This window comes from Callospermophilus lateralis, chromosome 19 (genome assembly GCF_048772815.1).
Source record: "Callospermophilus lateralis isolate mCalLat2 chromosome 19, mCalLat2.hap1, whole genome shotgun sequence".
NCBI classification, from domain to species: domain Eukaryota; kingdom Metazoa; phylum Chordata; class Mammalia; order Rodentia; family Sciuridae; genus Callospermophilus; species Callospermophilus lateralis.
In genome coordinates, this window is record NC_135323.1 from 17,531,403 (window position 1) to 17,558,320 (window position 26,918).

Consider the following 26,918-nt stretch of genomic DNA (forward strand, 5'->3'; position numbering starts at 1 on the left):
AACACAATGGCTGAGCAAACTAAAAACAAACTCTTTTGCAAAATAGCTAAGATGACTCAATTTTTTACAACAGGTTAATACCTTGTCAATGGGAGGTGCTTACCGTAACAAAGAATTTGCCGAACTCCCCTTCCTTGGCCATGAAGTTGTACATGTCTGCTGCAAGTTGATCCTAAGTAAGAAAAGAGAAGATCTGTCATTGAAAAGAAGTGAAAGAAAATGGTAACTGAGGAGAGTCTCTGTGAGTTCTCAGACTAAAAGGTAATGAAGAGAGGCACAGGTTGAAGTCTTCAGCTAACTGTACAAGCACACATGGGGACAGCAAGAACACATGAAGGGCTGCTGTGCCGCGAGCTCCAGAGCATGCTGTTCAGGTGCTGTCAGGAAGCAAAGGCACACAGCACCGCTCAGGGCCTGTTACCAGCTGAGGAAAAAGAAGACGGGGACAGTCAGGTGCCGCGGTGCATGCCCGTGATCCTTGCAATCTGGGAGGCTGACTCAGGGTCGCAAGTTTGGGGCCAATCTCAGCAACTAAGCAAGGCCTTAGCAACTTGACGAGACCCCATCTCAAAATAAAATATACAAGGGACTGGTTAAGTGTCCCTGGGTTCAATCACCAGCATCCCCCTATCCCCTCAAAAAAAGGGAGAAGAAAAAGTATATTTTTATTGCTGTATGTCTGGAAGGTCAGACATGGTGGTAACCCTAGTAATCCTACCTACTTGGGAGGCTAGGGCAGGAGGATCTCAAGTTTGAGGCAGCCTAGGCAACTTAGTAAAACCTTGTCTCAAAATAAAATTCTAGGATGCAGCTCAGTGGAAAAGCACTTGCCTAGCATTCATAAGGCTGGAACTTAGCCCCCAGTCCTGAAAACCACCACCACAACAAAAAACCTAGAGGGCTGGGGATGTAGCTAAGTTGGTAGAATGCTCACCTTGCATGCACAAGGCCCTGGGTTCAATCGCCAGCACCATAAAAAAAAAAATGAAAAAAAAAAACTGGAATAAAAAACAAATATTAGAAAGAGCAGTTTTCTTCTGATAGGCAGAGGAAGGAGAAAGGTGGAAGAAAGACTTCACTCCTCACTGTTTACTGTTTTATACTTTTCAATATTTTCAATATTTGAAGTAATTATTTATTATAAAATAATTACTTATGTAAAATTAAATGATTTATTAATCAAGCCATTGGATATACATTCCTAATCTTATATGTGTATATACACATGTGTATAGGAATTCTACCTACACATAGAAAAACATACATTGGAAAATACACACACACACACACACACACACACCCCTACCTTGTTTGTTTTGAACTTTTAAAAATGTCCTGCCTTCTATTTATGGACACCATGTCTTTATTTATTTATTTTCATGTGGTGCTGAGAATCGAACCCAGTGCCTCACACAAGCCAAACAAGCACTCTACCACTGAGTTACAGCCATAGCGCCTTCTATTTTTGACATGAAATTGTGCAAATTAATGTGAAGACCCTTTCATTCATGATAAACCTGGAAATTCCAGTTGTATGTAACATCCTTTCAGAATAATTGGGAAAGCAAGAGAGTACATTTCCTGAGTCCGCAGCATAACCACCTTCCCCACCATGCCACGCCCCCCCAAAAAAAAGAGAAGGAAAAAAAAGAAACAAAAAGTCAGAAAGCTCAGCATGAATGGCATGAAGGGAAGCTGGAAATGACTGGATTGATCTGTGCCACCACAGTGGCCAAGGTGTGTGGACCTGGCTGTCACATGGGGTCAGCAAAAATGAAGCCTGAGGCATGGTGAGCAAGGAAGCAGTGCAGACACTATTTCGCACAAAGGTAAGATTCCCAAAGAATTACCCTCAACAGAGGGAGGTCAAAACAAATTACTCATCAGCACATGGAAATCTTAGCGAACTTTAAGTATTTTGTATTGGGCTCTGAATCTAGGAAAGAAACACAAAGTCCTTGAAATTTCAAAAACATACCTGCTTTTATGAGGGATTAAAGTTTGAACTTACTATATTTACGGCCCAGGAAATTCCAAACTGAAAAAGTTTGATTAAAAATAGATCTGAGGGGCTGGGGATGTGGCTCAAGCGGTAAAGCGCTCGCCTGGCATGCACGAGGCGCTGGGTTCGATCCTCAGCACCACATTAAAAATAAAGATGTTGTGTCCACCGAAAACTGAAAAATAAATATTAAAAAAAAATTAAAAAAAAAAAAAGATCTGAGCGGGCTGGGGATGTGGCTCAAGCGGTACCACACTTGCCTGGTGTGCATGGGGCGCTGGGTTCGATCCTCAGCACCACATAAAAATAAAATAAAGATGTTGTGTCCACCGAAAACTAAAAAATAAATATTAAAAAAAAAAAAAAGATCTGAGCCAGGTGCAGTGGTGCATGCCTATGGTTCTAGCAACTTGGGAGGCTGAGGCAGGATTTTGAGTTCAAGGCCAGCAACTTAGTAAGGCCCTAAGCAACTTAGTGAGACCCTGTCTCAGAAAAATAAAAGGGCTGGGGACGTAGCTCAGTGGTGAAGCACCCCTAGGTTCAATTCTAGTACCCCCCCTCCCTAAAAAAGACCTGAATTGGTAATAAATACTCTCTAGGACACTCATTCTCAATCTCAATTTGAATTCTCAAATTCACTGAAGACCAGTTTTTTACCATTTTGAATAGTATTTGGAATAAACACACACAAACACACATATATATATACACATTGATAGATGCATAGAGAATAAGATCACTTAACCAACTAATTAATTTGGAACTTGTTTTGTTTTGTTTTTAATTTTAAAAAATTTTTGGTATTTTTTTGGCTTAGGGATTGAATCCAGGGGCACTTTACTACTGAGCTACACCCCCGTCCTTTTTCATTTTGAAACAGGGTCTAAGTTGCCAAGACTGGCCTTGGACTTGAGTTCCTCCTGCCCCAATTTACTACATCACTGGGATTATAAGCATGTACCACTGCATTTGGCTAAATCTTATAACACCTGTTCTAGTAAACCTATACAATTTTACTGATATATTTTTATACCTATTATATAGTATTTTTTTAGAGAGAGAGAGAGAGAGAGAGAATTTTTTTAATATTTATTTTTTTAGTTTTCGGCGGTCACAACATCTTTGTTTGTATGTGGTGCTGAGGATCGAACCTGGGCCGCACGCATGCCAGGCAAGCACGCTACCACTTGAGCCACATCCCCAGCTCTATTATATAGCTTTAATTATTGTAACTTTATGTAATGTCTTGCAATGATTTTGTTTAAAACTGTGATCTTTATTTTAAATAAGCTTAGTCAAGTTTTTAAATATACCCCACTTGAATACTTTTAAATAATGTTTTATTTTGATTATAAAATAGTATAGTCTTGAAAAATAAAGAATATAAAACTACTTTTAATATCATTCAGAATATTCTGATGGAAGTTATTTAAAACATTAAATAATTTGCAATATTTGGCTTTTATTCATCATTTGCCAAAAAAAAAAAAATTGACGCATGTGTTATATTTATTAGGGAATTCTTATACCTTGCACTGTTCTACTTTATTTCCAGCTTCATCCATCTCTTCCTTTAAGGTATCTATTTTTGATGGAAGCCCCTGAAAGTTGGTTCCTGAAGATTTGTGAGCTTGGTTCCACCTGCAAAACAAAGGGGTAGACAATCTGAGAACTAGCTATACATACTCAACCTTGCAGGGTCAGGACCTAAGGAGAGCAAGCCTTCCCCCACACTGACTGTACCTGGGGTCTGATCAGCACCCAGGATGGCTGCTTCTCTTGAGTTTAGCAGACAGTAGCTTCCTCCATGCCAGGATTCCCCTACTGCTGGGGCTGAAGTTTGCTTTGAGCATAACCCAAGACACCTGCTCACACAAACCCCTGTGCTGGAAAGCCATCTGTGGGTTGTCTTTCCTGTAGTGCCCAGTTGTGGAATCCCTGCTACAGAGCACCTCTTGCTCTCCTGCTTTGATCTAGAATGTTCCCTGTGCCCCTGGGAACCAAATCCTACTCTTGAGGACTGCTTATGATGCATTCTCCTAATATCTTGACCTGGGATTATTTTTCATTCTGGCTCTTACCAGAACTACCTTTCAATAATAAAGTTATGGGGGCATTAGAAACACATACAGTAACAGCAGGGGGACAGGTGAAGAAGAATAATCAAAGACCAGGGTTTTCAAATGTGCTTTGACCTTCTGTTTGTATAGGAATACATCTGCTGCTACGTAAAGTTCTAACACTTCAAATCTGAACACAGATATTATATAGCTGCAGCACGAAGACCCACACTAGCAACTCCTCAAACTTCCCAGACTGTTGTATTGCCCCCAAAACAACTTGTGTCCACTTCACACTGCTGATGCGGTACACCAAAAGGCTCGGCAAGGCTGCCAAGGCAACACTGGCGATGCTGTTTCAGAAATACGTGGGCTTCAGAGTCTACCATGTGGCTCCCCCAACTGAACCACCTATGACCTCGTTAGTAACCTAGCCACTCTCGGCCTCAGGGGCCTCCTCAGTAAGACTGAGATGATGAGCACTGTCTGCCTTGCAGAACTGTTGTGAGGAGGGAAGGAGAAATCAAACACAGGTGTGCATACAATGGACTCCTGCTCACCATTAGTTCTTATCATTTTCCTATAGGGAAAAGTAAGTAAAAGTAAAGAAGAAACATTCAACTGTTTCCATGTCTCCAACACCTACTTTGGTTAACAGAGTGAATAAGATCAAGAATTAGCATTGAGGGCAGGGGTGTGGCTCAGTGGCAGAACATTTGCTAGCAGTGTGAAGCACTGGGTTCAATCCTCAGCAACACATAAAATAAATAAAGTTATTTTTTTTAAAAAAAGAATCAGCCTTGAAATCCTCTCTGGGATACACATACTTGAGATGTATAATTTCCAGCAGGTAGGACATCTATAATATTGCTCAACCAACTCCAGTGTGGGAGCATTGTTTAATCACAGCCTTATTTAATTACTCATTAGAACATTCTTCCTTCTCTTGAGCAAAAATGCACAACATAGCAGCCTGTACTCTCTGTTGCAGTCCTGTCACACAGAATTCTAATGACACACATACCCATGACAAGGAGATGGCAGACGGTGCTGTCCGAATCCTACTCTGCCATTTATTCTAAGTCATGAAGAAAGTCAGACAGATGAAGTATACAAGTCCCTTGTCTGTAAAACAAGTCTCTTCTTAAAATTAGGGGATGTCACATTGGCCCCAGGCCCTGTTTCCTCCCCAGCTCGCATAGAGGGACCTCTGCATTTAGTGTCCAGCACGATGTCTGCACAATTGATTGCTGAAAACAAAGCAAATGAACAGTATTGGAGGAGATTTGAGCCAATGTACTGATGCTCAGCACATGGCAAGTACCCGGTAAGTGACCCTTGTAGTTGACTACTGCACTATGACTATCTTCATCCTACAAGAATGCCCACACGGACCTTTTGTCATTTAAATGAGGCTTTTTAATAACTGGTTTGTACATTTCATGTTCTGGGCTGCTTTTTTCCCAAAACCAGGGGATTTTAAACCAGTGATACATCTAGTGGCATCTGAGAAATAAGGGAATGAAGAGTCGTCACAACCGCTCCCAACTCTGCAGACAAAGCCCCTGGCTCAGAAGCACTCCAATGGTAGCTGATCCCCATGTTCCTGCCAAACAAAACTGATCACATGTCCTTCACAGAACTGCAAGGAAGGCGGAAAGATCTGATGAAGCAGGGGGTCAGCATGGTCACCTGATTTACAGCCAAAATCATTCATTTATGCACTGTCCATGTCTGCTTTTAATTTATTTTTTGCAGTGCTAGGAATAGAACCCAGGGCCTTCTGCAAGTGCTCTGCCACTGAGCTACACGCAGCCCATGGCTGCTTTTATGCTACAACAGCAGAGTTATGGGGTTATACAGAGGACATCAGGGTCGCAAAAATATTTACTGTCTGGCCCTTTATGGAAGAAGTTTGTCAGCCATTGTAATGAAATTTGAGAATGGCCTCATCTGCTGGTGGTTGTCTCCCTATTTCCAGTTCTCATATGCCCAAGAAGAAAGCCTGCCAATCACTGATACAAATACCATCAAGAGCAGATGGTGGAGGCAGTCCTGCCAGGGACCACCTCGCGCTCCACTGCAGACATCAACTCATAGGTCACAGTCCTGTGAATTTAGTTACTTGGGTTACATGAGACCCTGCTTCCCGAGGGCAGCATTTCTTGATCATGAAGGGTAATTATAGGTACACAAAGTTTGTGACTTGGCGGGACCTGTTTATTTTATACTCCACAATTCCAAGAGCTATGTTCTTAGAATGGCAGCCCCCTCCTCCTTGCTAAATACATTTACTTAACTTTGCTTATTTTCTGTTTCCTTTCACTGTGGCTCGTAAGGACAGAATGTTCTAACAACACCCCTCCGCCATGCTGGGAGAATGAGACCCGGAGGAGGGTAGGCAGGCTGTGACTGGGGCAACGGCCCTAGCTGTGATTCACAACAGAGCCATCTTGTTCTACTAGTAGTCTTTCTCTTGTCCACGGTGGGGTGAGTGACTCTAGGGAGGTGACATAATAGTATTGCATTAGTGGCCACCTTGACAACTTCACCTTACCTGGCTCGGACAGAGTCCCAGTCCAACACCAATTTAGCCAGCTGTTTCCTCTGTTTCTGGATGTTGGGAATCTCCACCTAGAGGGAAGAACATATCAAATGAGGTGCACTTTGGATTTTTAATTTATTTACAAATGTTTTCTCTTAGGCAAAAAATTTTGCAACCTCAGTTTACTCTCTCATTTCCAAAAAGAGCTGCTGATCTCTATTAACACTACAGACATGGGATGCGCTCACCCCCCAGCCCGTGACAGCCTCGGTTCTGTGTCCAGGGCACAAGCACCCACCTCTGCTATGCCATAGAGAGGGTCCACGATCTCCTTCTCAATGAGGACCTCATGCTGAGAGAGCTCCAGAGCCAGCTGGTGCTCAGCGTCTCCGCAGGTCTCCAGCATCTTCCTTCAGAGACAAGACAGCCAACAGGCCAGCACCAGTTAAGCTGTGGCCGCCACTCTGCTTGCCATGTGGCAGGATCACAGCAAAGAGCTGCCCAACAGCCCTTAAAATATTATAAATTCAGAGTTTCCCCTAAAAACGTGCGTCTACAGATTTGTGTTTTAAAATGAAAATGATTATCTCGGGTGTGGACCCTGCGCTGGGGGGAGGTGGGAGTGTGAATTGTGAGGTTGCAACTGAAGAACTAGGTTCTCATGTCAGGTGGAAAATCAAAGTGTTCTCAAGTTACCCTGGAAGTCTTCTAAAGGAGACATAAAGTACACCATAGTTTCACGTCTGCTACTGAGTGTAGCCTTAGTGGCGTTTCCTCAGAATTAATGCAAAGGCTGATTCTTCGGTGCAGATGAGGTAGCTGGCCAACACGGAAGGGCCAGTCACATGAGCCTCACATTTGCTGTTCTCCTGTGAACACACAGCTGCTGTCATATGTGCACATGCAAATGATGCAACTTCACTGTCGCTGGTCCCCTTCTCTCCTTTCCTTTTTACCCTACCCCTCCAGCTCCCTGTAGGTTCTTTTGGCACCAGAAAGTGTGCAGCCTGCTGTGAGGTAGCCATGGTGTCATATTAAGCTGCCTGAGTTTGAACACAGGCTTTGCTATTTTTCTGTGTGGTTTCTGGCAATGTTCTTACCCTCTCTGTTGGCCAAGGTTCACATCTGTAAAGTGGGAGCATTCATGTTACCTACCTCCCAGGTTGTTTGGGGGATTAAATGAGCTATTCTTTGGGAACACACTCAGCACAGGGCTGGCACTCTGGTGTGAGGACAATGGCAAGAGGATAAAAGGAGCACAACATAGAGACACATTCAAGCCTGAGGGAGCAGGGGTGGGCACATGCCATCCTCCCAGGGCCAGTGCTCTCAAATGTGGAAGTACAGACAGGACAAGAGAAGGCGCAGAGCGGGAGCAACAGAGCTAGGGCAGTGAAGCCCAAAGACCATGGCAGTAGAGGCAGGGCCCTGCTACAACAGAGGGCAGACTGGAGGGCAGTGGGGGAAGGCGCACACGGCACAACCCAGACTGCCCCTGCCAGACTCACTATGTGACACAAGCCCCCTGTGACCAAAACACAGCCCCTGGGGGAGGAGGGAGAAGGGGGATGGCTGCCAGGCACAGGAGGGCAGCTGGGCAGGGGGGTGACGCCTGTGTCCTGTGTCCTAGGATGCAGTGGGCAGCTATGGCTGGCAAATGGTTGTACATTTCAAAAGAGCCAGAACAGGGCTGAGGCTGGGGCTCAGGGCCAGGGCGCCTGCCTAGCACGTGTGAGGCACTGGGTTCAATCCTCAGCACCACATAAAAAGAAACAAATAAAATAAAGGCATGATGTCCACCTACAACTACAAAAAAAAAAAAAAAAAAAAAAATTAAAAAGAGCTAGTAGAGAGGGTTTTAAATGTTCCCAACACAAAGAAATGACACCTGTTTGAGGTGACAGATACGATCGGCACACACTGTACATGTATTCAAATGCCACACTGTACCCCATAAACATGCGTAATTATGTGTCTGTTAAAAATAAAAAAGTATTTAAAAAAAAAAAAGAAAGATAAGTCAGACATAAAGTTTTAAGATGAAACAACCAAGGAAAATCTAACTAGTTCAGAAAATACACTATTTTGAAACACCCACCACTGACATTTTGGTGACCACCCTTAAAGGAAGTAACTCTTCAGCATTGAAAGGCACTGAGAGAGTTTAAGTTGACACCTGGAACAGGGAAGGGAGCCAGTTGTTCATACCCCAGGCTTAGGGGAATAAACACGGCCCTGTCACTGGTGAGTTTTTTGTTTTGTTTGTTTTTTGTTTTTTGTTTTTGGCAGTGCTGTGGACCCAGGGCCTCCCTCCTACTGGGCAGTTTGCTCTACTGCTGAGGCATATCCTCAGCCCCCATCAGCTATTTATGCTAGTGGCTCTACCACCACTCCAGCCTGACACCCAGGAAAAGATTCTCCAGCAACCGAGAGGCTCAGACCCACTTTCTCCTACAAGGCCGAGGCCTTCTCCTGGCGGATGAGCCACGCCACCATGCTCATGGCCCCTCACCCGCCCACAGGTGGTTCTGGAACACCACCAGCCCACGCTTCTCCCTGACCCAACAGCCGCTCTCTCTGAAAGCAGCCGACTCTTACCCCAGGAGAGAGTCTTCCAGCTGAGTGGATGCTTCTTGCATATTCTGGGCGAGAGCTGTCAGAGGGAGTTTTTTCTGGAAGAAAGAAAACAGCATGTTTTTTCATTATTATTTGATGCCCCTGCTTAATGATCTGCTTCAGTCACTGGCTATTGATCTCTCCCTCCAGGCACACTGCATGAGTAAGAGGCAGCGGGCGCCAGCTCTGGTCTCACAGACCTCACTTGTGTCGTGTCACCTCTGTGCCTAAGTTAGGGGCCGTCTGTCAACCAAGCAGATATTCAACATCAAGTGGCTGGTGCACAGGGAGTACTTGTAAACATTAAGTAAAACATTAGCAGCTATTATTTCTTGTGGCTGCCATTACTATCACCAGTTAATCAAATGCATGTAGGTTGAGTAGCTCTCATCTGAAATGCCTGGGATGACAAGCGTTTGGGGTTTTGGAATATTTGTGTAGACTTTCTGGTTGACATCCCTAATCCAAAAATCTAATATCTAAAATGCTATGAAATCTGCAACTTCAGATTACAGAGCATTTTGGATTTTGGTTAAGGGATGTTCAGTCTGTATTGTGCTCCATACCCAGCCCTTATTCTTCAAATGCTCATCACGAGTAATGCATGAAATGGTCAATTTCAAAAATTTGTGCTATAACATTCTTAAACTGGGTCTTAATTTGGCTATAATCCTAAAATTTAGTGATAGTTAAATATCTAAAAGTAAGCCAGCTAAATATTCAAAACAAAGCATGGAAATGTTTTTAAGCACAAAGCAAATCATTTTCCTATTAGTGGTTTGTTTTCTTAGCCAGCAATGACCACAGGAACACCTGACCTCTATAATGAAAAGAACTCAAAAACCCAGAAAGATTAAGTGGCACTTTGCAGTGGGGAGGGAGAGCCACACCTCTGTGACCATGGCCTGAGCCCAGTTCCTGAGCCCAGTCTTCACTGCTGGCTGGTGGCTTATCTCAGAACACTGGCAGGAGAGGCCAAAAAAGCAGCAGGTGGGCAGGGTGCAACACTATCACCTGCTAAGAGAAGGCACTTCAACGTGCAGCACCACGGGTCACTGTGCCTTCCAAGCAGAAAGGGCACTCGTGCCCAAGACACAGGGTTCATTCAGCGCATCACTTGACTTCTGCCTCTGAAGGACTCCCTCTGATATACTTGTGCACACACCAGCTGGTGGCACAGAGGATAGCCCTGGAAGATTAGCCAAAAGACTGCTAATGCTGGTGACTCTGGAGGATAGCACAGTGTGCCTAGGGGACAGGGTGGCAGACACTTCATTTTATGTTCTTTTGAATATTCTGTGGTCTGATTATGCAACTGCACAACATATTCGAAGTAATAAATTGAAATTTAAGAATAAATAACAATAAGGGCTAGGTTGTGGGTCAAGTGGTAGAGCACTCGCCTAGCACGTGTGAGGCACTGATCCTCAGCACCACATAAAATTAAAATAAAGATATTGTATTCACCTAAAACTAAAAAATAAATATTTTTTAAAAAGAAAAAACAAATAACAATAAACATATCTACCCATCTCCCTTCCCTCCGAGTTATTTTCTAAAAAATAAACAATGGATTCCTTCTGCCCCATGAGGAGGCTGCTCTTGGCTCCCCAATCTTGGACTTGAAAGATATGAGAATAGTAGAGGACAATTCCTATGTTCTAGTTTTTCAAAAGGCAGTCAACTATAAGATAAATGTAATAATAAAAAAAAAATACACTTTCTCCAACTCTGGAACTCCATAAGTCTGTGGGATTTTTTTCATAATTCAAGATGCCAGTCTGTAAGTAGTCTGTGGCTTCCATGCCCTGACCACAAAGCCACAGTCCTGCTTCCTGGAGTACGTGAGTGAGGAGATTCTGCTGGATATGTACACTCGATAGCGAAGGTGTCGCCCACCAACACTCAACTCCACAGAAGGCCTCAGGCTTCCTAGGGGTGAGTAGCTACCACCAGGGAAGAACGTAAAATCTCTTAAGTCTCAATTTGTAAAATGTATGAAAATTACAAATAACAAAAATAATTCTAAGGGAAGCGGGGAATGGGAGTAGGAAAGATAGTGGAATGAATGGGACATCGCTTTCCTATGTTCACATGTGAATACACGACCAGTGTGACTTCACATCACGTACAACCATAAGAATAGGATCCTTATTAGAATAAGGGATACGCTGTGTATGTAGGATATGTCAAATACAGTCTCCTGCCATGTATATCTAAGAAAAACAAATAAAAGGAAAAAAAGAAAGAATTAATTAATTCAGGTCTCCTGTGACCCACAACATAAGCTGGACCATGTTAAGAAGGCTCAGGCAGAGAAAGCCACCAGCTCCACCCCTCTTCACACTCAAGGGAGCTCCTGGCAGGGCTTTTGGGAGACCCCACTGAGTTTTCCAGAGACTGCTGTGACTTTCCTCTACTGCATGATCTCTGTGGTCACCATCTTCTCTCACCATTGTCATGGGGATTCCTCTTCCCTCCACTCTGAGCCCTGTCTTTGACCTTTGTTTCAGGATGAAAAGAGGAAAGTTAATGCAGTAGGTTTCAGAAATGAGGGCCAGGCATCTCTGCTCCTGCTTCCTGGAAATGCCCACCACTGCCAATAAGCTCCCCCTTTCCCAGCCCAGGCAGGACCTCCTCCAGGAAGCCTACCCAACTGCCCCTCCTCCTCTGGTGCCCACACTTGGCCCCGATTACCCATTTGCATGTATCTACCCCCCCAGGCTGTGAACACTTACATTTTATTCATCTCTCTAGAACTCATACATAGAAGATATTTGATAAATTATTTTTATACCTTTATTTTATTTATTTATTTTTATGTGGTGCTGAGGACCGAACCCAGGGCCTTGCATGTACTAGGCGAGCACTCTACCACTGAGCCACAACCTCAGTCCCATTTTTATATGTGTGTGTGTGTGTGTGTGTGTGTGTGTGTTTTGGTGCTGGGGATTGAACCCAGAACCTCATACATGCGAGGCTAGCTCTACCGACTGAGCTATAACCCCAGCCATTTTGTTTATTTTTAATGAATGTATATGACAGTTGGGCAGCAACTTGAAGCAGACAATAGGAACAACAGGACATAAACTGTGAAGGATGGCGACATCTTTGGGGACTACAATGAGAGAAAAATGAGAATGAGAGAAAACGGGACAAAGGAGCTGATAAGGCAAAATGGGATCAGATTATAAAGGTTTAAGACATGCTACAGAGCGTGGACTTTGTCCAAAGCAATGGGAACCACAGCACTGAGGGGCACTGGCCACATGGAATTACTTCACCAGGCACTAGAGAACATTTAGCATCTTGATTCCCAGCCTCCAGATGCCAACAGTGTCCCCAGTCCTATGGCAATGCACACTGACTCAACACATTTCCAAATATACCCAGGGCTGTTTCTGGTCCCTAAGCTAAAGGCCCACTAAGCTAAAATTTGCTTTTAGGCAGGAGGATGACACATTTGATTTGTGTACTAGGCAACTGACTCTGGCAATCAGGTTGGAGACAGAATGGAAAGGAAGGAAATCAGAGGTAGGAAACAGCGCAGGAGGTGACCCAACAGCCCCGGCAGTGGTTCATCAGGTCTTGCATCAGGGCAGAGGTAGGAGCAGAAGTGAGGAATCTAAAAGGTATCCACAGGGAGAATCAAGGGCCTGTGAGTCAGGCAGCTGTGGAGGGTAGAGGTGGCATAAAAGGGAACATGCAGTAGCCCCACAGTTGTATGTACTAACAGGCTCAAGAGCATCAGCACATGGCGAAGAATTGGTTGTGTGTGCTAACAGATAGAGTCTAGGGCTGGGATTTTCTGCTTGTTTGACAATGACTGAAAAGTAAACCCACTAGCTAGAACCCACAAAAACAGAGGTGGCCCAAAGAATGTGACTTGGAGAGCAGGGAGAAGCACCTGAGAAGGCAACAGTAAATAGCTAGACACAGCAGCTGCTGAGGCAAGAGAACCAGGAGCAGCAGGCAGTGGGCGAGCATCGGGGCTGGCTCAGGGGCAGATGGGCAGCAAGCATTTCTGGACCACAGGCCATGTGCAAACGTCTTTTTTTTTTTGGTGCCAAGGATTGAACTCAAGTACTAGACCACTGAGCCACACCCCCAGCCTTATTTTGTGTTTTATTTAGAGACAGGGTCTCACTGAGTTGCTTAGTGCCTTGCTTTTGCTGAGGCTGGCTTTGAACTCAAGATCCTCCTGCCTCAGCCTCCCTAGCCACTGGGATTACAGTGTGCACCTCGCCAGTCAAACATCCACTCTTACTAGACAAAATTGCATAATTCTAACTATTGTGGAAGGGAGGGATAACCCTGGTGTCAAGGTGTATTACAAATATCTGGAGGAAATATAAAAGAAGGGTGATAGATATCTGTATAACTATTCTTCCTTTTGAGAAATCCAATGACAAACAAAACATAGCAAATCCTAGCTTCCCAGTGAACTGTCACTTGAATGTGACCCAACTCATAAGGATGCTTGTAAGTCAGGAGCCTGAACACAAAGACAGAAATGCTAGGTGAATACACACTGCTGGGTCTACTGTGGCGCAGAGGTCCCGAATGCTCTGAACAAAGGCATGCAGCAGTGGACAGCAGATGGCTCTCCCAGAGGCCACCCTTCCTCTCTGTGACAGTACCCTGGTTTTTCTTAGGGATTTTTTCAGCCTCAATAAAGCCTGTGAGCAGAAAGTAGATACAGCCCAGGCTCCAGGGCTGGCCCAACCAGTTTAGGTCAACCAGTGCCTCCCTCCCCTCAGCCAGCCTCACCCCTGCCTACGGTAACTAGGGAATGTGGCTTGACAAAGATCAATGCAATGGACAGGAATTTCTATCTGGCAATGGCGTGGGAAAAGGCACTTCCTTACTCCACCAAGAAAACTACTAGAAGAGTTTCTCTCTGCTGCTGGAACACACAAGAAGCAAGAAGCCCAGGAAGGTGCTGGTGCCAATTTGCAGCTGTGAGGTGCCTGTCTCAGATAAAACAGGTGTGAAGAAGGTGGGGGAGAAGCACGAGGCTGAGGTTTTGGTTGTATTGATTACTGAAATGCAAGGTGAGCCCACCTCAACCCCATTCCAATTTCTGGACTTCTCCTTTCTGAGTCAACTTAAGTAGCATTCAGATTTTTGCCATCAGGGATTCCCAACTGACATGTCCATTCTCTTATCAATGACAAATGGTTCAAATCCTTAAAGGCACTTGGAAGAGATTCAGGGGGAGCTGGGCTTTTAGCCTGGTGATGTCTTAAGCAAGAAAACAATGCTATGGCCAGGGAGCGTCACAAAACAAAGGGTGACAGAACATACCCATCCAAAGTCAACCTGCCAATGCTACTTGGGAAAAACCAGTCAGTCCAGGAGAAGATAAACCCCAAAAGACAAGAAAGGTGCCTTGCTGTGGGTCACATCTGATACTCACGTGTCTTCTCTCGGCATCAGTGCCATGCTGGCCCTGGAAGCATGCCATGAGCCGCTTATGGGAATGGTGACACATTGACCGCACAGTGTCCAGACGCCGCTCGATCTGACAAGGCAGAAACAAAGAGTTGTTTGCAAGGCCTGAAGACAAACTCACCTCCTTCCACCTGTCTGCATGGAGGCAGGAAAAGCATTCTGCAGTAAAATCCTGCAGCTCTTGTGTCTGAGTAGAAATGGCTCCCACTCGACACTCCGGGATTCTCACTGTGGACATTCTGGGCTGGGCAGCTGCAGGTTGGCAGGAGCCAACAGTGTGTTCAGCAGCACATTGGCCTCTGCCCATAGTACACCAGTAGCACCCACTCTCCAAATTGTGATTACCAAAAATGACTGCAGATATTGTGGGATATCTCCAGGAGGGTGAAACCACCCTGTTGAGAACCCTGACCCTCTTATACTGAAGGCTTCGGAGGCCTCTGTCTGCAGTTCAACCTTACTGTCAGAACAAGTGGTGGCTGTCTATTCACCCGCTATGCACCAGCAAAGCCCTGAGTGCAACCAAGCAGAATTGCAAATGACCAGTCCAGGCCCAAACTGAGTGCCAAGTGGGAAAAGCTGTCACAGGGATAACCAGAGCCTGATCTCCAGCACATGGCAACGGAGCCTTCCACACGCAGGACATCAGACTGACAAATCAAATGTTCCACCATTTAGACTCCTGATCAATGCTCAGAAAACTATTCCTTATTGGGTTTGGAGTAGGTTTTGTTTTGAATGAATCTGTAGAACAGAATAGATGGCCAGCAGTAAGAACCATGACTTGGGGACCCACACATTGTGAGAAGCTTCCCAAAATACTACTGCTGGGAGATGGCTGTTTATGGCAAAGAGAGTGGCTTCTTACAGGAAGGAATGCCAGAAATGTGCACTCTAATGACTCACCAAGGAACACAGGCCCTTGGGGATGCTTTCTATTTTAAAGAAAAATCAACAAATTCAAAGCAGAATACATCTTGACTCCCTCACAATATCTTACCCCATGAGATATTTTGTGCCTCTTTCTCAAAGGTCCCCACAACACCAGCAGCTTTGCTTCAGGTCTAAGCCCCAATTACCAAGACCCAAGTCTCACAATGGCTTTCCTTAATTCCATTTTTATTTCAATTTCCACTAGAATGCCAACTCTGCAAAAACAAGAGCCCTGTCTGCTTTGTCCACTCATCTCCCAGCCAGCGTCTGCACGCCGTCTGTCACAGGATCAGAAGGCACTCGCTTGACATTTATGAACAAACCGGAGGCATATCTGCTAAGTCCCTGTGCCAGGTATTAGAAAAATAACAGTAAATCAGCCCTGGCTTCTCCCTCCAGGGATCCATAGTCTCGCAGGGCAACTTCACACAAACAAAACAAAAGGCAGCCTTTAACCACGCCTATCATTCCAGCTCTCGGGAGGCTGAGGCAGGAGGCAAATTCATATCCAGGCTGGGCAATTTATTGAGACCCTGACTCAAAATAAAAAATTTAAAAGGGCTGGGATCTGGTATGTAGCTCGGTGGTAGAGCATCCCTGGGTTCAATCCCCAAAACAAAAAAGGAAAAAAAAGGCTTCATATTATTCTAACAGAGATCTAAGAGAGAAGTAGGAAATCAAAGAAAAAACCGAGGGGCGTTTCGCCAGGCACACAAGCCGGCAACACGCACCTCTGTGGCTTGGTGTGGTGGTAAGAACAAGCAGTCACACTGCCTGGTCCATGATCAGTACTTTCCACAACTCACTAACCCTCCTAACAACCCCACAGTGTGAAGACTGCCAAGACCCTGGTCGCAGAGGCGTTGAAACTGAGGGGAAGGTAAGAAAACCAAGAGGACACAGCGCCAGTGAGACACATCTGGGGCCGAACCCAGAGCTCACGCTGGCCGCCACTCTCTACTCTCCACATTAAAAACAGCAGACCCCAGGGTGCAGAGACCTCTGTGGCAGTGGCGGCAGATGTGGACTCGGAACCTGTGCAGTAGGGCAGGAGTTTCTAGAGACCGGCAACCCTTTCAGATGCCAGTGGCTGTCTGCACAAAGGGACAAGGATGAGGACTGTGCCGACCTGCAAAGTCCTCTGCCTGTCTCAGGACCTCAGGGCTAAGTGAGATGATGCATATGACTGATGTGGGATGTGAAGGGAAAATATCAATATGAAAACCTACTTTGATTAACATTTAAATGGCCCAAACAGTATTTCTGAAAGTCTCAAAATTATTTTAAAACATGAAAAGAAAATCAACAAAGAAATAATGAGTATGATTCTTTAATAAGTCTTTACAAAATTCTATCCTCTAATTTAAAAAAAAAAAAGATTCTATCTTCAAAGCAAAAAACCTTACAAACAAACAACAGGGGGGGAAAAAGAAGAAAAACCAACAAGTGGGGTGCAGTGGTGCATATCTGCACCCCCTGCAACTCAGGAAGCTGAGGCAAGAGTATCACAAGCTCCAGGCCAGCCTGGGCAACTTAGCAAGATCTTGTCTTCAAATAAAAAGGGCTGGGGATGCAGCTCAGGGGCAGAGCACAGGCCCTGGGTTCAATCCTGAGCACCAAAAAACAAAAAAAAAAAATCAACTGGCCCTCTGTTTCCAAGGGTTCTGCATCCACTGATCCATCATGTATCAAAAATGTGTGAGAGCCAGGCACGGTGGAGCACACCTGTAATTCCAACAACTGGGAGGCTGAGGGCAGCCTCAGCAAGTCCTTAAGTTTTAGCTAAAGGCCTTTGTTTTAGCTAAAGTCGCCCTGACTCTAAATATAATACAAAATAAGGTCTGGGGATGTGGCTCAGTGTTTAAGTGTTCCGAGGTTCAATCCCCACTACCAAAAAAAAAAAGAGGGCTGGGGCCATAGCTCAGTGGCAGAGCGCTTGCCTAGCATGCGTGAGGCACTGGGTTCTATCCTTACCACTGCATAAAAAACTAAACAAATAAAAGCATGCTGTCCATCTACAACTATAAAAAAAATTTTTTTTAAAGAGACAGAGAGAGAGAGAGAGAGAACAAAATTCCATCTGTACATAATATCCACACTTTAATTTCCTGTCCTTATTCCCTAAATAATACAACTATTTACACAGCACTTAGACTGTATTAGGTATCATATGAAAATAAAGAGGGGGTGCAAAAACTAGGACACTTTATGTTTGGGGTAAGCACAAATTATGAACCCGTTGGGGAGCCTAGAAACAATCTGCTTGTGGACACCAAGGAACACAGTGTTCTACCTGAAGATGGTTGTCATCATTCAGAAGGTTTTGGCCTGTGTCGTGGTGGCAGTGCCAGTCCCTCCTCTATACAGGAAGGGAGACAGTCACCTAGGAGCAGACCCTGGGTCTCAGGAACTCTCCCAAGTAAACCTGCTCGCAGTTGCAGGAGGAGGCTGGCCAGGTCTGCCTTCCCCTGGCTGCTCTGCGACTGGTGAAGGGAGGACCTGGGAGGACCTTGGAGGCCCAGCGTCTGCCAGGAGAAGCTCCCAACCCCAACGTTAGGGAACCTATTGACAAGTTGAGTACAACAGCCCTGGCCAGAGTCCCCTGGCAGAAAGGGAGGCAGAGGGTCTGGGCTTCTGAGCAGAGGCACCTGGGCCTCAGGTAGGTCTGGGCATTATCACTGAGAGCACAAGCTCCTCAGGACCCATGCAGCCTGGAACCGGGGCCCAACGGTGAGAGGAATGAGCTGGGGCTGATGGGGCCTCTGCCTCAGCCGAGGGGCCTGTCCCACCAAGGGCCTCGGCACAGCAGCAGATCAGAGCCTCGGCCCACCAGGGACGTAAGCAGGCCCCTCCCCACCCAGCACCCCCACCTGAATGTGCACCAGCCCCGTCTGAATTTCATAACCGACACCAGGTTTCATATCCCCTTTCCATCACCAGCCACTCCACCGCCACTCCCTCCTGCTCATTTATTCTATTCCACTTAAAGATTAAAACCCACAAGCTTCAATTCTCATTTATAGTTTTTGTTTGCTGGTTGGTTTTTGTCTTTTGCGGTGCGGAGGACCAAACCCATGGCCCCATGCTCTCTACCACCGACGTACACCCTCAGCCCTGGACTCTCTCCTCACAGTGTGACTTTAAACAGGTTATTTTAAGAAAACTTTACTTTGTTACCTGTAACAGATCTTCACTGAGGACTTCTGTTTTCTCGGCTCTGTGGGAAAAAATCAAAAATACAGAATTAGAAACCCAGGAAAGAAAAGTGACTCATGAAACTTAAAAATTATTAGCTTCCAGTTTAAAACAAATAAGGCAGAAATGAATGCTAAGGGGGGAAATTCCACCAGTGTTTACATCAGAGGGTGACTTTAGCTAAAATAAACAAAAATTTGCAGAGGAGAGACCCAACACAAGAACATGGTGGTTCTCAGCCTTGAGCATCTGCAGCATTCCCGAAAGTGGGGCTGATGGCAAGTGCCAATTTCCACATGGCACTACAGAGGACTCTCTTTTGAGCCAGCGTGTCTGGAGTGAGGGCCTCCATTCCTAACAGGCCCCTTCCTGCTCAGAACTCCCTTGCAGGAAGTCCACAGAACATGCTCTGAGAAGACTCTTCTCCCAAAACTGAACCTTCAGTCTTCTTTTTTTTTTTTTTTTTTTTTTTTTTTTTTTTTTTTTTTGAGGTGTTGGGGATTGAACCCAGGACCTCAGATACACTAGATAAGTGCTGGACCACTGAGTTCCACCCCCAGCCCAACATTCAGTTCTTAAAATGATAATTTCCATGTTTCATAGCCTTCCCAAAACAAGTTCATCAAAATCTAGAAATAAGCAATGACATAAGTCTAAACCACCAGGTTTCTCCCTAACTTCAAAAAGAAACAAAGTATTTTCAGAACTTTCCCTAGGCTATTTTTGGAACTACTACTCACTTCACCAACCTTTCCAGAAAACCAAGATGGTAGCAGCAATCAGAAGAGATGCATTCTAAGATCCTGAAGTCTCATTTGCCAAACCAGAGTAATTTTTGAAGACTGCTTAGTTTAGATCTGGAAATATCCCCCAAAGGCTCATGTGTTAAGGGGTTGGTCACCTGGAAGATGGCAGAACATTTTGTAAGTAGGGCCTAGTTGTAGGAAGTTAGCTCATGGGGGCATGTCCTTGAAGGGCATAGAGACCATAGGTCCTTGTCTCTCTCTTGTTCCTGGGCCACCATGAGGTGAGTGAACAGTCCTCTTCTATCATGTGCTCCTGCCATGATGTACCATGCCACTCAGACCCAAAGCAACAGGGCCAAGCAACCATGGACTAAAACCTCTGAAATCATGAGCCAAAATAAACCTTCCTCTTTAGAATTGATTTTCTCAGGTATTGCATCACAGTGACAGAAAGCTGACTAGCACTTTTCTCTGCAGTTCAGAATGGCTGCATCATTACCATAAATAATACCCAGCAGTACTACAGTTTAAATGCCATTGTAGACTTCTGGTACAATTAGTGATTTGAGCCAAGTCTTTTAAAACTTCTATCAAATTCCCATTAAAATGAACAAGTAAATTCTTTTTTTTTTTTTAAACAAAGAAAGTGTACATTTTTTTTAAAGAGTGAGAGAGAGTGAGAAAGAGGGAGAGAGAGAGAGAGAATTTTAATATTTATTTTTTAGTATTTGGCGGACACAACATCTTTGTCTGTATGTGGTGCTGAGGATCGAACCCGGGCCGCACGCATGCCAGGCGAGCATGCTACCGCTTGAGCCACATCCCCAGCCCAACAAGTAAATTCTTAAGAAGAAAAAAGACCATTTCAGCACCGAAGAGTGAGCAGAGATGGGAAGGGGCCAAAATAAACCAGAAATCTGGCCTTTTATAAACTCTACAGCAGAATGCAAAGCTGCATGGCATTCTGCATGGTCTCAGCCATGAGTAAATGCAAAAGAAACACCAAGAGGACCCACAAGTAAACTCAACACGAAGCTCAGAGAAGCACCGGCTATGGGCAAAGGGACAAGTATCTTCAGGAAATGGCATGTTGACCAAACTGGGCATCAACACAGAGGATACCAATACAAGTCACCACAGTAGTGTCCTAGTTAACCTGGAGAGGCTTACAGGAGTGGCTCACTCACCAGTTTCTGCAGAAAACCGGAACTCTGCCAGGATTCAAACCTCCCAAGGCCAGAGAATCAGAGGCTGGCGAGAAAGTCAAGGCCGCAGCTCCCAGAGCCTCAACTCCATGAACAAGTTCCACTAGCAGCAGACCAAATTATGCCATCATAGCCCTTGCTTGGCACATGTGGTTCTGGGCATTGCTGACCTGCTGAACACTAGCAGCCATGCCAGTCAGGGAAGTGGAGCAGGGTCCTATTGACTTGGGTCAGACTAGCTGCTTCAAAATGAAACCTGACGGTCAGCCTAGCAGGGACTAGGACCACCAGAGCTTCCTGGGATCCCACCACACCTCCCACCAACAGTCTCACCCTTCCTCTAGCAAAATACCTCTGCTGGCTTTTGTAACTTTTGCTTTTTTCTTCTCTAGCCAAAGTCTAAAACTCCACACAGTCCCTATAAGCCCCCACTTCAACTCTGAAACCTCTTCTTTATGTATGTCTAAGTATACAGAAAAAGGTCTCAAGGCCTATTAACACTCACAAGTTCAAAATCAAACAGTCAATCTGTGAATCAGCAGATTTGTCCTATCAGAAAACAAATTATTTTTAAAATAACAAGAGGAGAACTTGCTTTACTTTCCCACTGTGGGCTACCGGAGAAGAATGAAAGCATGGTAGTGTGCTGACACTAATGCTGGCTGAGGACAACCACTTTGAGCTTTTCCAGTGACCTCACATTGATAATCTGAAATAAAAGATCAAACACAAGGGCTAGGGGTATAGCACAATGGTAGAGTAATTGCCTAGCACATACAAGGTCCTCGGGATTGCCCTAGCACCAAAAGAAGGGGGGGGATATATATATATATCACACACACACACACACACATATATATATAAACTTATACATAGATGTACATATTTAAGTTAATATAATTTATGTACTATAAATATATATATATATATTTTAAATCAAATACAAACCAATTTCAATTAAAAAAAATTTCCTCCTTTCAAACCATGGCTTTTTTGAGAGAAAGAGCCAAGTGTTAAAGATCTCTGAATTTATGAGCACAGTGCTGCAACAGCCACTAAAACAAACAAATAAATAAATAAAGCAAATGCAAAAACAAAAAGCAAGCATTAACTTCAGGAAAAATGAAAAGTCTATTAGGAAGATAGTTACAATACACTACTATGCTTAGCTGCAAATAATTTATTGGACCTAACAACGCAAATGCCAAACACTAACATAACCAAACTTTATAACATAATAACATTGGAAGGATGGTGGTGCGGAAGCAGAGGGAAAGGGTGTACAGGGGCCCTAAACTCTCATTTACCCTAACAGAAAGTCAAGAGACAATAACTACACTTGATCCACAGAACAGCAGTGTAAACATGTTATCTGTAAATATGGATATGAGTGAATTCCAGAATAAACAGCTAAACTTTCATACTAGTTGATTCTGTAGTCAGAGAATCTCTGAAAGAGTAGGGAGAGACCCCAGTGTATTTGGTAATAAACCTTGATTACTTAACTACTTTTTCAACTACATGTATACACAGTTCCACATTTTAAAAAATACTACGTTACTGGGCTGGAGATATAACATAGTTGGAAGAGTGCTTGCCTTGCATGCATAAGGCCCTGGGTTCAATCCACAGCACCACAAAAAAATAAATACAATGTTACATTTTCAAATAGTTTGATTGATATGGTTAAGGTACCTCAAAGCAGGCACAACTAGCAATCTACAAAAGCACAAGAGCACATGTACCTTGAATATCCAAAATTCAAAGAAAATAAATATATTTACAGTCCTTTTTCCAAAGGAACTGGACCCTTTGTTTTAAAGTGACTTTATCTGAAAAGGTATTAGCAACTGAAAAATATTGAACATATTGCATCAAAATGTTAATGCACTGTTTAAAAATAAATTTGCCCTATTTTTTCACCTTGTGGATCCAATGTGTCTGTTTTCTTAACCAGATTTCAGAGTTCAAATGAAACTATTTAAGTGAGCTACATCAACTATCATCACTTCTAATAGACAGATCACGACAGTGGTGGGTAATGTGCAAATCAGGGCACTCTCTGAGCACCTCAGCTATAATGGTAGGAACCGCTCCCAAGATGGGGTCCGACTTCCCTCTTCACTATAACTGGTCCAAGGCCTTCTATGCTGAATGATTTTTAGGGTGTTCATCTTTACCAAGAATTTTTACCTAAGAAAATTCAGCAATTATTCAGATATATTGGCCAAGGTTCTCATTCAATAGCCAAGGGAATTAGCCATAAAAACTTGCTGGTCTTTCCTGAGATAAATTATTTTTGCTAATCATGGTATTTCCTCTGCCAGGTAAGTATAAGGTGAGTTATCTTTGACCAGTTGTTGTTGTTTTTATTTATTAAATTTAAACAGACTGAACATGTCAAGGCACCTGAAGGGGAAAAAAAAGGTGGACAGAGTGACCCAACAACAAAAAATGCTGCTTGCCAAATCAGGCTGTTCTAAATCAGAGACTCTGCTGCACAGACCTCAACTTTGTGCTTTGTCAGGGCCTCCTTTGTGTCCAATGTTCCGTGCTTGAAAACACACTGGAGTGTTTCCTGTCTGCAACTGGAAAAACAATGTGAATCAGGAAGGAACTTCCCACTCGCCATGTTACTCTGGGCTTTGTTTTTTCCTATGCGAGCCACCCCACAGTTCCACTGGTCATTCCAACCAGGACTCCATCAGGGAGGGCTTTTGATCTACTTTTTGCTAAGGCATGAGACCTTGCCCTCCTTGAATAAAAATAATGCTTGCCAAATCAGGCTGTTCTAAGGACAGAAAACGCCCAGGGCTCAGAGTCAAAGGAAAACTTCCAATTAGCCTGACAATTTCCATGTCTTAGTTATGGACCAATTTCTGGCAAAGTAGTTGTTATCCCAACATCCAAATGCCACTACTGTGAACCCCAGGATACTGACTACTGACTACACCACATGCTTTCATAAAACCTCTATTAAGGGAGCCCTGGACTCTCAAGTTAAGAACAGAAATGGGCTGGCCACACCATCAACATGGGCTGTCATCTCCAAGCAGAGACTACCGATCCCTGCTTGCCAGACAGCCTCCCCCATGGGGGCTGAGACAAGATCCAGTCATCACTGTCCCCCAGCACCTGTCACACAGCAGGTGCTGGAAGAAAATACAGTGAATGACGGATGGACAGATGTTGCCAAAGAGAAAGGTTTGAGGGCTGGGGTTATGGCACAGCAGATCGCTCGCCTCGCATGCATGAGACCCTGGGTTTGATCCTCAGCATCACATAAAAATAAACAAAATAAAGATATTGTGTCCATGTATAACTAAAAAAAAAAAAATTTTTAAAAGAAAGGTTTGAAAGGCCAACTTTTACCTCACACGAGGTAATAAGAAAAAAATTTAATGAAACTAGATAAAAAGCAGAAATGTGGGTACAGAACTGCCTTCCACAGTAAAACTCACAATCACTAAAACTGGGGGCAGGGGACACAAAAAGTAAAACCATCTATACTATACTAGTATACTACTACTCCATTTCTCCAATCCCGTCTCTCAGCAGGAACTACTGTTCATGTGATCTTCCCAATGTGCTCTGACTTTTAGTGATTCTCAACTGGAGGCAAGTGCCCACCCCAGGAGAGACGTGGCACTGTCTGGAGACATCTGCAATGTGTGGCTGCTGAGCAGAGGCCAGGGTGCCTTTGATAATCTTCAGTGCATCGCTTTCCATAACTAACATAAAAGATTATCTGGCCTGTATTAGCTTCCTATTGCTGCTATAACAGACTGCCACAAACTCAGAGGTTTAAAATTTTGTTTTTTTATGATTCTAGAGGTCAGAATTTCAAAATAGGTCTCACTGGGCTAAAATCAAGGTGTCAGCACTGGCTGAATTCCTTTCTGGACACTCCAGGGGAGAATCCGTTTCCTTCCTTTTCCAACTTCTAGAGGCCGCCCACATTCCTTGGCCCCTTTCCTGCATAGCCAAAGCCAACTCTCATTTCTTCCCCAGTAACAGCTCCCTCTGAAGGACTGTTTGCTCCCTAGTCCACAGTCACTGCACTGGGTCCGCCTGAATAATCCCAAATCATCTCCCTCTGTGCTAAGAGGCAACTTTTATTCCATCTCCAACCTTAATCCCCACTTAAACCCAATCTAACACATTCACAGGGTCTGGCGATCAGGACAGGAACATCTTTACAGAGGGGGAGCATACTCTGCCTGCTAGTGGTCCTAAATGTCAACAGTACCAAGGGCAAAAAATCCTGATTCCAGGGACACATTAACACACAAGGATACACACATCATACACACACACACACACCCCAGGGGCATCTTTACAGATCAGAACAAAAATCTTTGTTTTTGATGAAAGTACGTTAATCCATCCCCTTTAAATAGATCAATCTTAACTGCATGAAATTAAGGTAGCACCAAACCTTCTACCTTCCTGTTATACTATTCCAATGGTGGACTGAAGGCTGCCAAGAGTGCCAAACCTTCCTGTCATAAATGGTTCCACCAAGGTTTTGGGGTCCCTCTAGAGACTTAATAGCTAAGAACTGCTGCAGCTAATATTTACAGAATGCTTCATACACTCCAGGAACTGAGCAGGCACCTACATCTATTCTCTGTTAATTCCCACATGGACCCTATGGGGTAGGAGCTACAATTATCCCCATTTTACAGATGAAGAAAGTGAGGTACTGAGAGAACTTGCCTAGGACCACATTACTAGTGGAACACAGCCAGGCTCGAATTTGATTCCAGAATGCCTCGCTATGGAGTCAGAGACACATGATCTATTAATCCCAAGGGTCAGCAAACTATACCTGCAGGCCAAAGCCAGCTCATGGCCTATTTCTGTATGGCCTGGGAAGCTAAGCACAGTTTTTATTTTTAAGTGGTTGAAAGAAACCAAAAGAGGAATAAGGTTTTGTGGCACATAAAAATTATATGAAATTCAAATGCCAGCATGTATAAATAGTTTTCCTGGAACACAGCCAGGCTCATGTTTATGTATTATCTGTGGCTGTTTTGGGCTATAATGGCTGAGTTGAGTTAATGTGACAGAGACCGTATGACCTGCAGAGCTCAAAGTACTGGCCAGTGGGCTGTTAGTGGAAAGTGTTTGCCAACTCAGGACCCACACCAGTGATTCTCCAGGAAGTGGTGGGCAGCCTTCACACTGGCTTTTAAGAATCACTCAGGACTGTCATGAGACCAGCCTGAGGTGCAACTTTCTCTTCTTCAACATTCTGCCTTACACTCAAGGAGCAGCTGGCAAAATGGACAGGAGTGGCTGCCCCTGGTAATACTATACCAATGTGTAGGCACAGCCCACCATTGGTGACAATGTGACAGAAAGAAATCAGAAACTACTCTCTCCTCTACCTCCCAGAAAATTGTAATATAACAGGGTTTTCTTCATGATCTCTACTCATAAACATATTTCAGGACAAGATCTAAATAAATACAATCTCCTATGTAATGGTTTATAGCTAAGTTTTTCTGGGAAGAACAATGAATACATGATTCAGGCCTGCAGATCCTCTCGTCCATCCGTGCTACGACTCTGCTCCTACCCTGAAGCACAAAGGCAGCTGCAGATAACAAATCCATGACAACCCTGACTATGTCCCAATCAGACTCCATGGACACTGAAATTTGAATTGCACCTGATTTTCCTGTGTCAGAAAATATTACTGCTCTTCAAATTTTTTTCAACCACTTTAAAATGCAAAAACCACTCTGAGCCTTTTGCAGCTGAATTTGGCCCTTAGGCCAGTTTGGTCACCCCTGATCTACTTTTAAGTATGTTTTCCCAAGAAACTTCAATCCCTGTTAATCACCTCCCAAATCCACATCTTTCTTATTTTGAAGGGAGATTTCTGCACTTTCTCAACTAGCACTTTAGAGGTCGAGAGATGCTGGCTTTTCAAGACTTCACCACATTGCTCCCTTTGAACCCTTTCAGCCACCTGCGGCCTCAGAGCAGGGGCTTACATTTCCAGCACGCAGGCACTGTCTACACAGGGGCAGCAAACATGTGGCTAGGCCACCAAGGCTAATATCACACACCAGTGGCGCCCCATTGCACCCAAGATCACAGTGCTGCAGTTCTGTGGTTGATATATTCACACGTGAGACCGTGGCTCTGCTG

The 26,918-nt window shown here is 44.3% G+C and overlaps 1 protein-coding gene across 9 annotated transcripts in view; it reads right to left on the bottom strand.

Annotated features, from left to right (window-relative positions):
• The window catches only part of Arhgap17 (Rho GTPase activating protein 17), an 85,339-nt gene that overhangs the window by 31,836 nt on the left and 26,585 nt on the right, over positions 1-26,918 (bottom strand). For 4 of the 9 annotated variants that reach the window (XR_013089454.2, XR_013089455.2, XM_077106100.1 and 1 more), the window contains exons 2-9: positions 18,788-18,827; positions 14,643-14,747; positions 9,206-9,279; positions 6,906-7,017; positions 6,620-6,696; positions 5,087-5,140; positions 3,532-3,643; positions 104-172 (exon numbers count right to left, since the gene is read on the bottom strand). Coding sequence is in view for 5 of the 9 variants with exons in the window: in XM_077106100.1 (XP_076962215.1) it covers positions 104-172; positions 3,532-3,643; positions 5,087-5,140; positions 6,620-6,696; positions 6,906-7,017; positions 9,206-9,279; positions 14,643-14,747; positions 18,788-18,827 (643 nt within the window). In the remaining 4 variants the exon portion in view is untranslated. Of the gene's footprint in view, positions 1-103; positions 173-3,531; positions 3,644-5,086; positions 5,141-6,619; positions 6,697-6,905; positions 7,018-9,205; positions 9,280-14,642; positions 14,748-18,787; positions 18,828-19,545; positions 19,672-26,918 lie in introns of those variants that run through there. The other 5 variants (XR_013089457.2, XR_013089456.2, XM_076840712.2 and 2 more) reach the window with 2 other exon arrangements.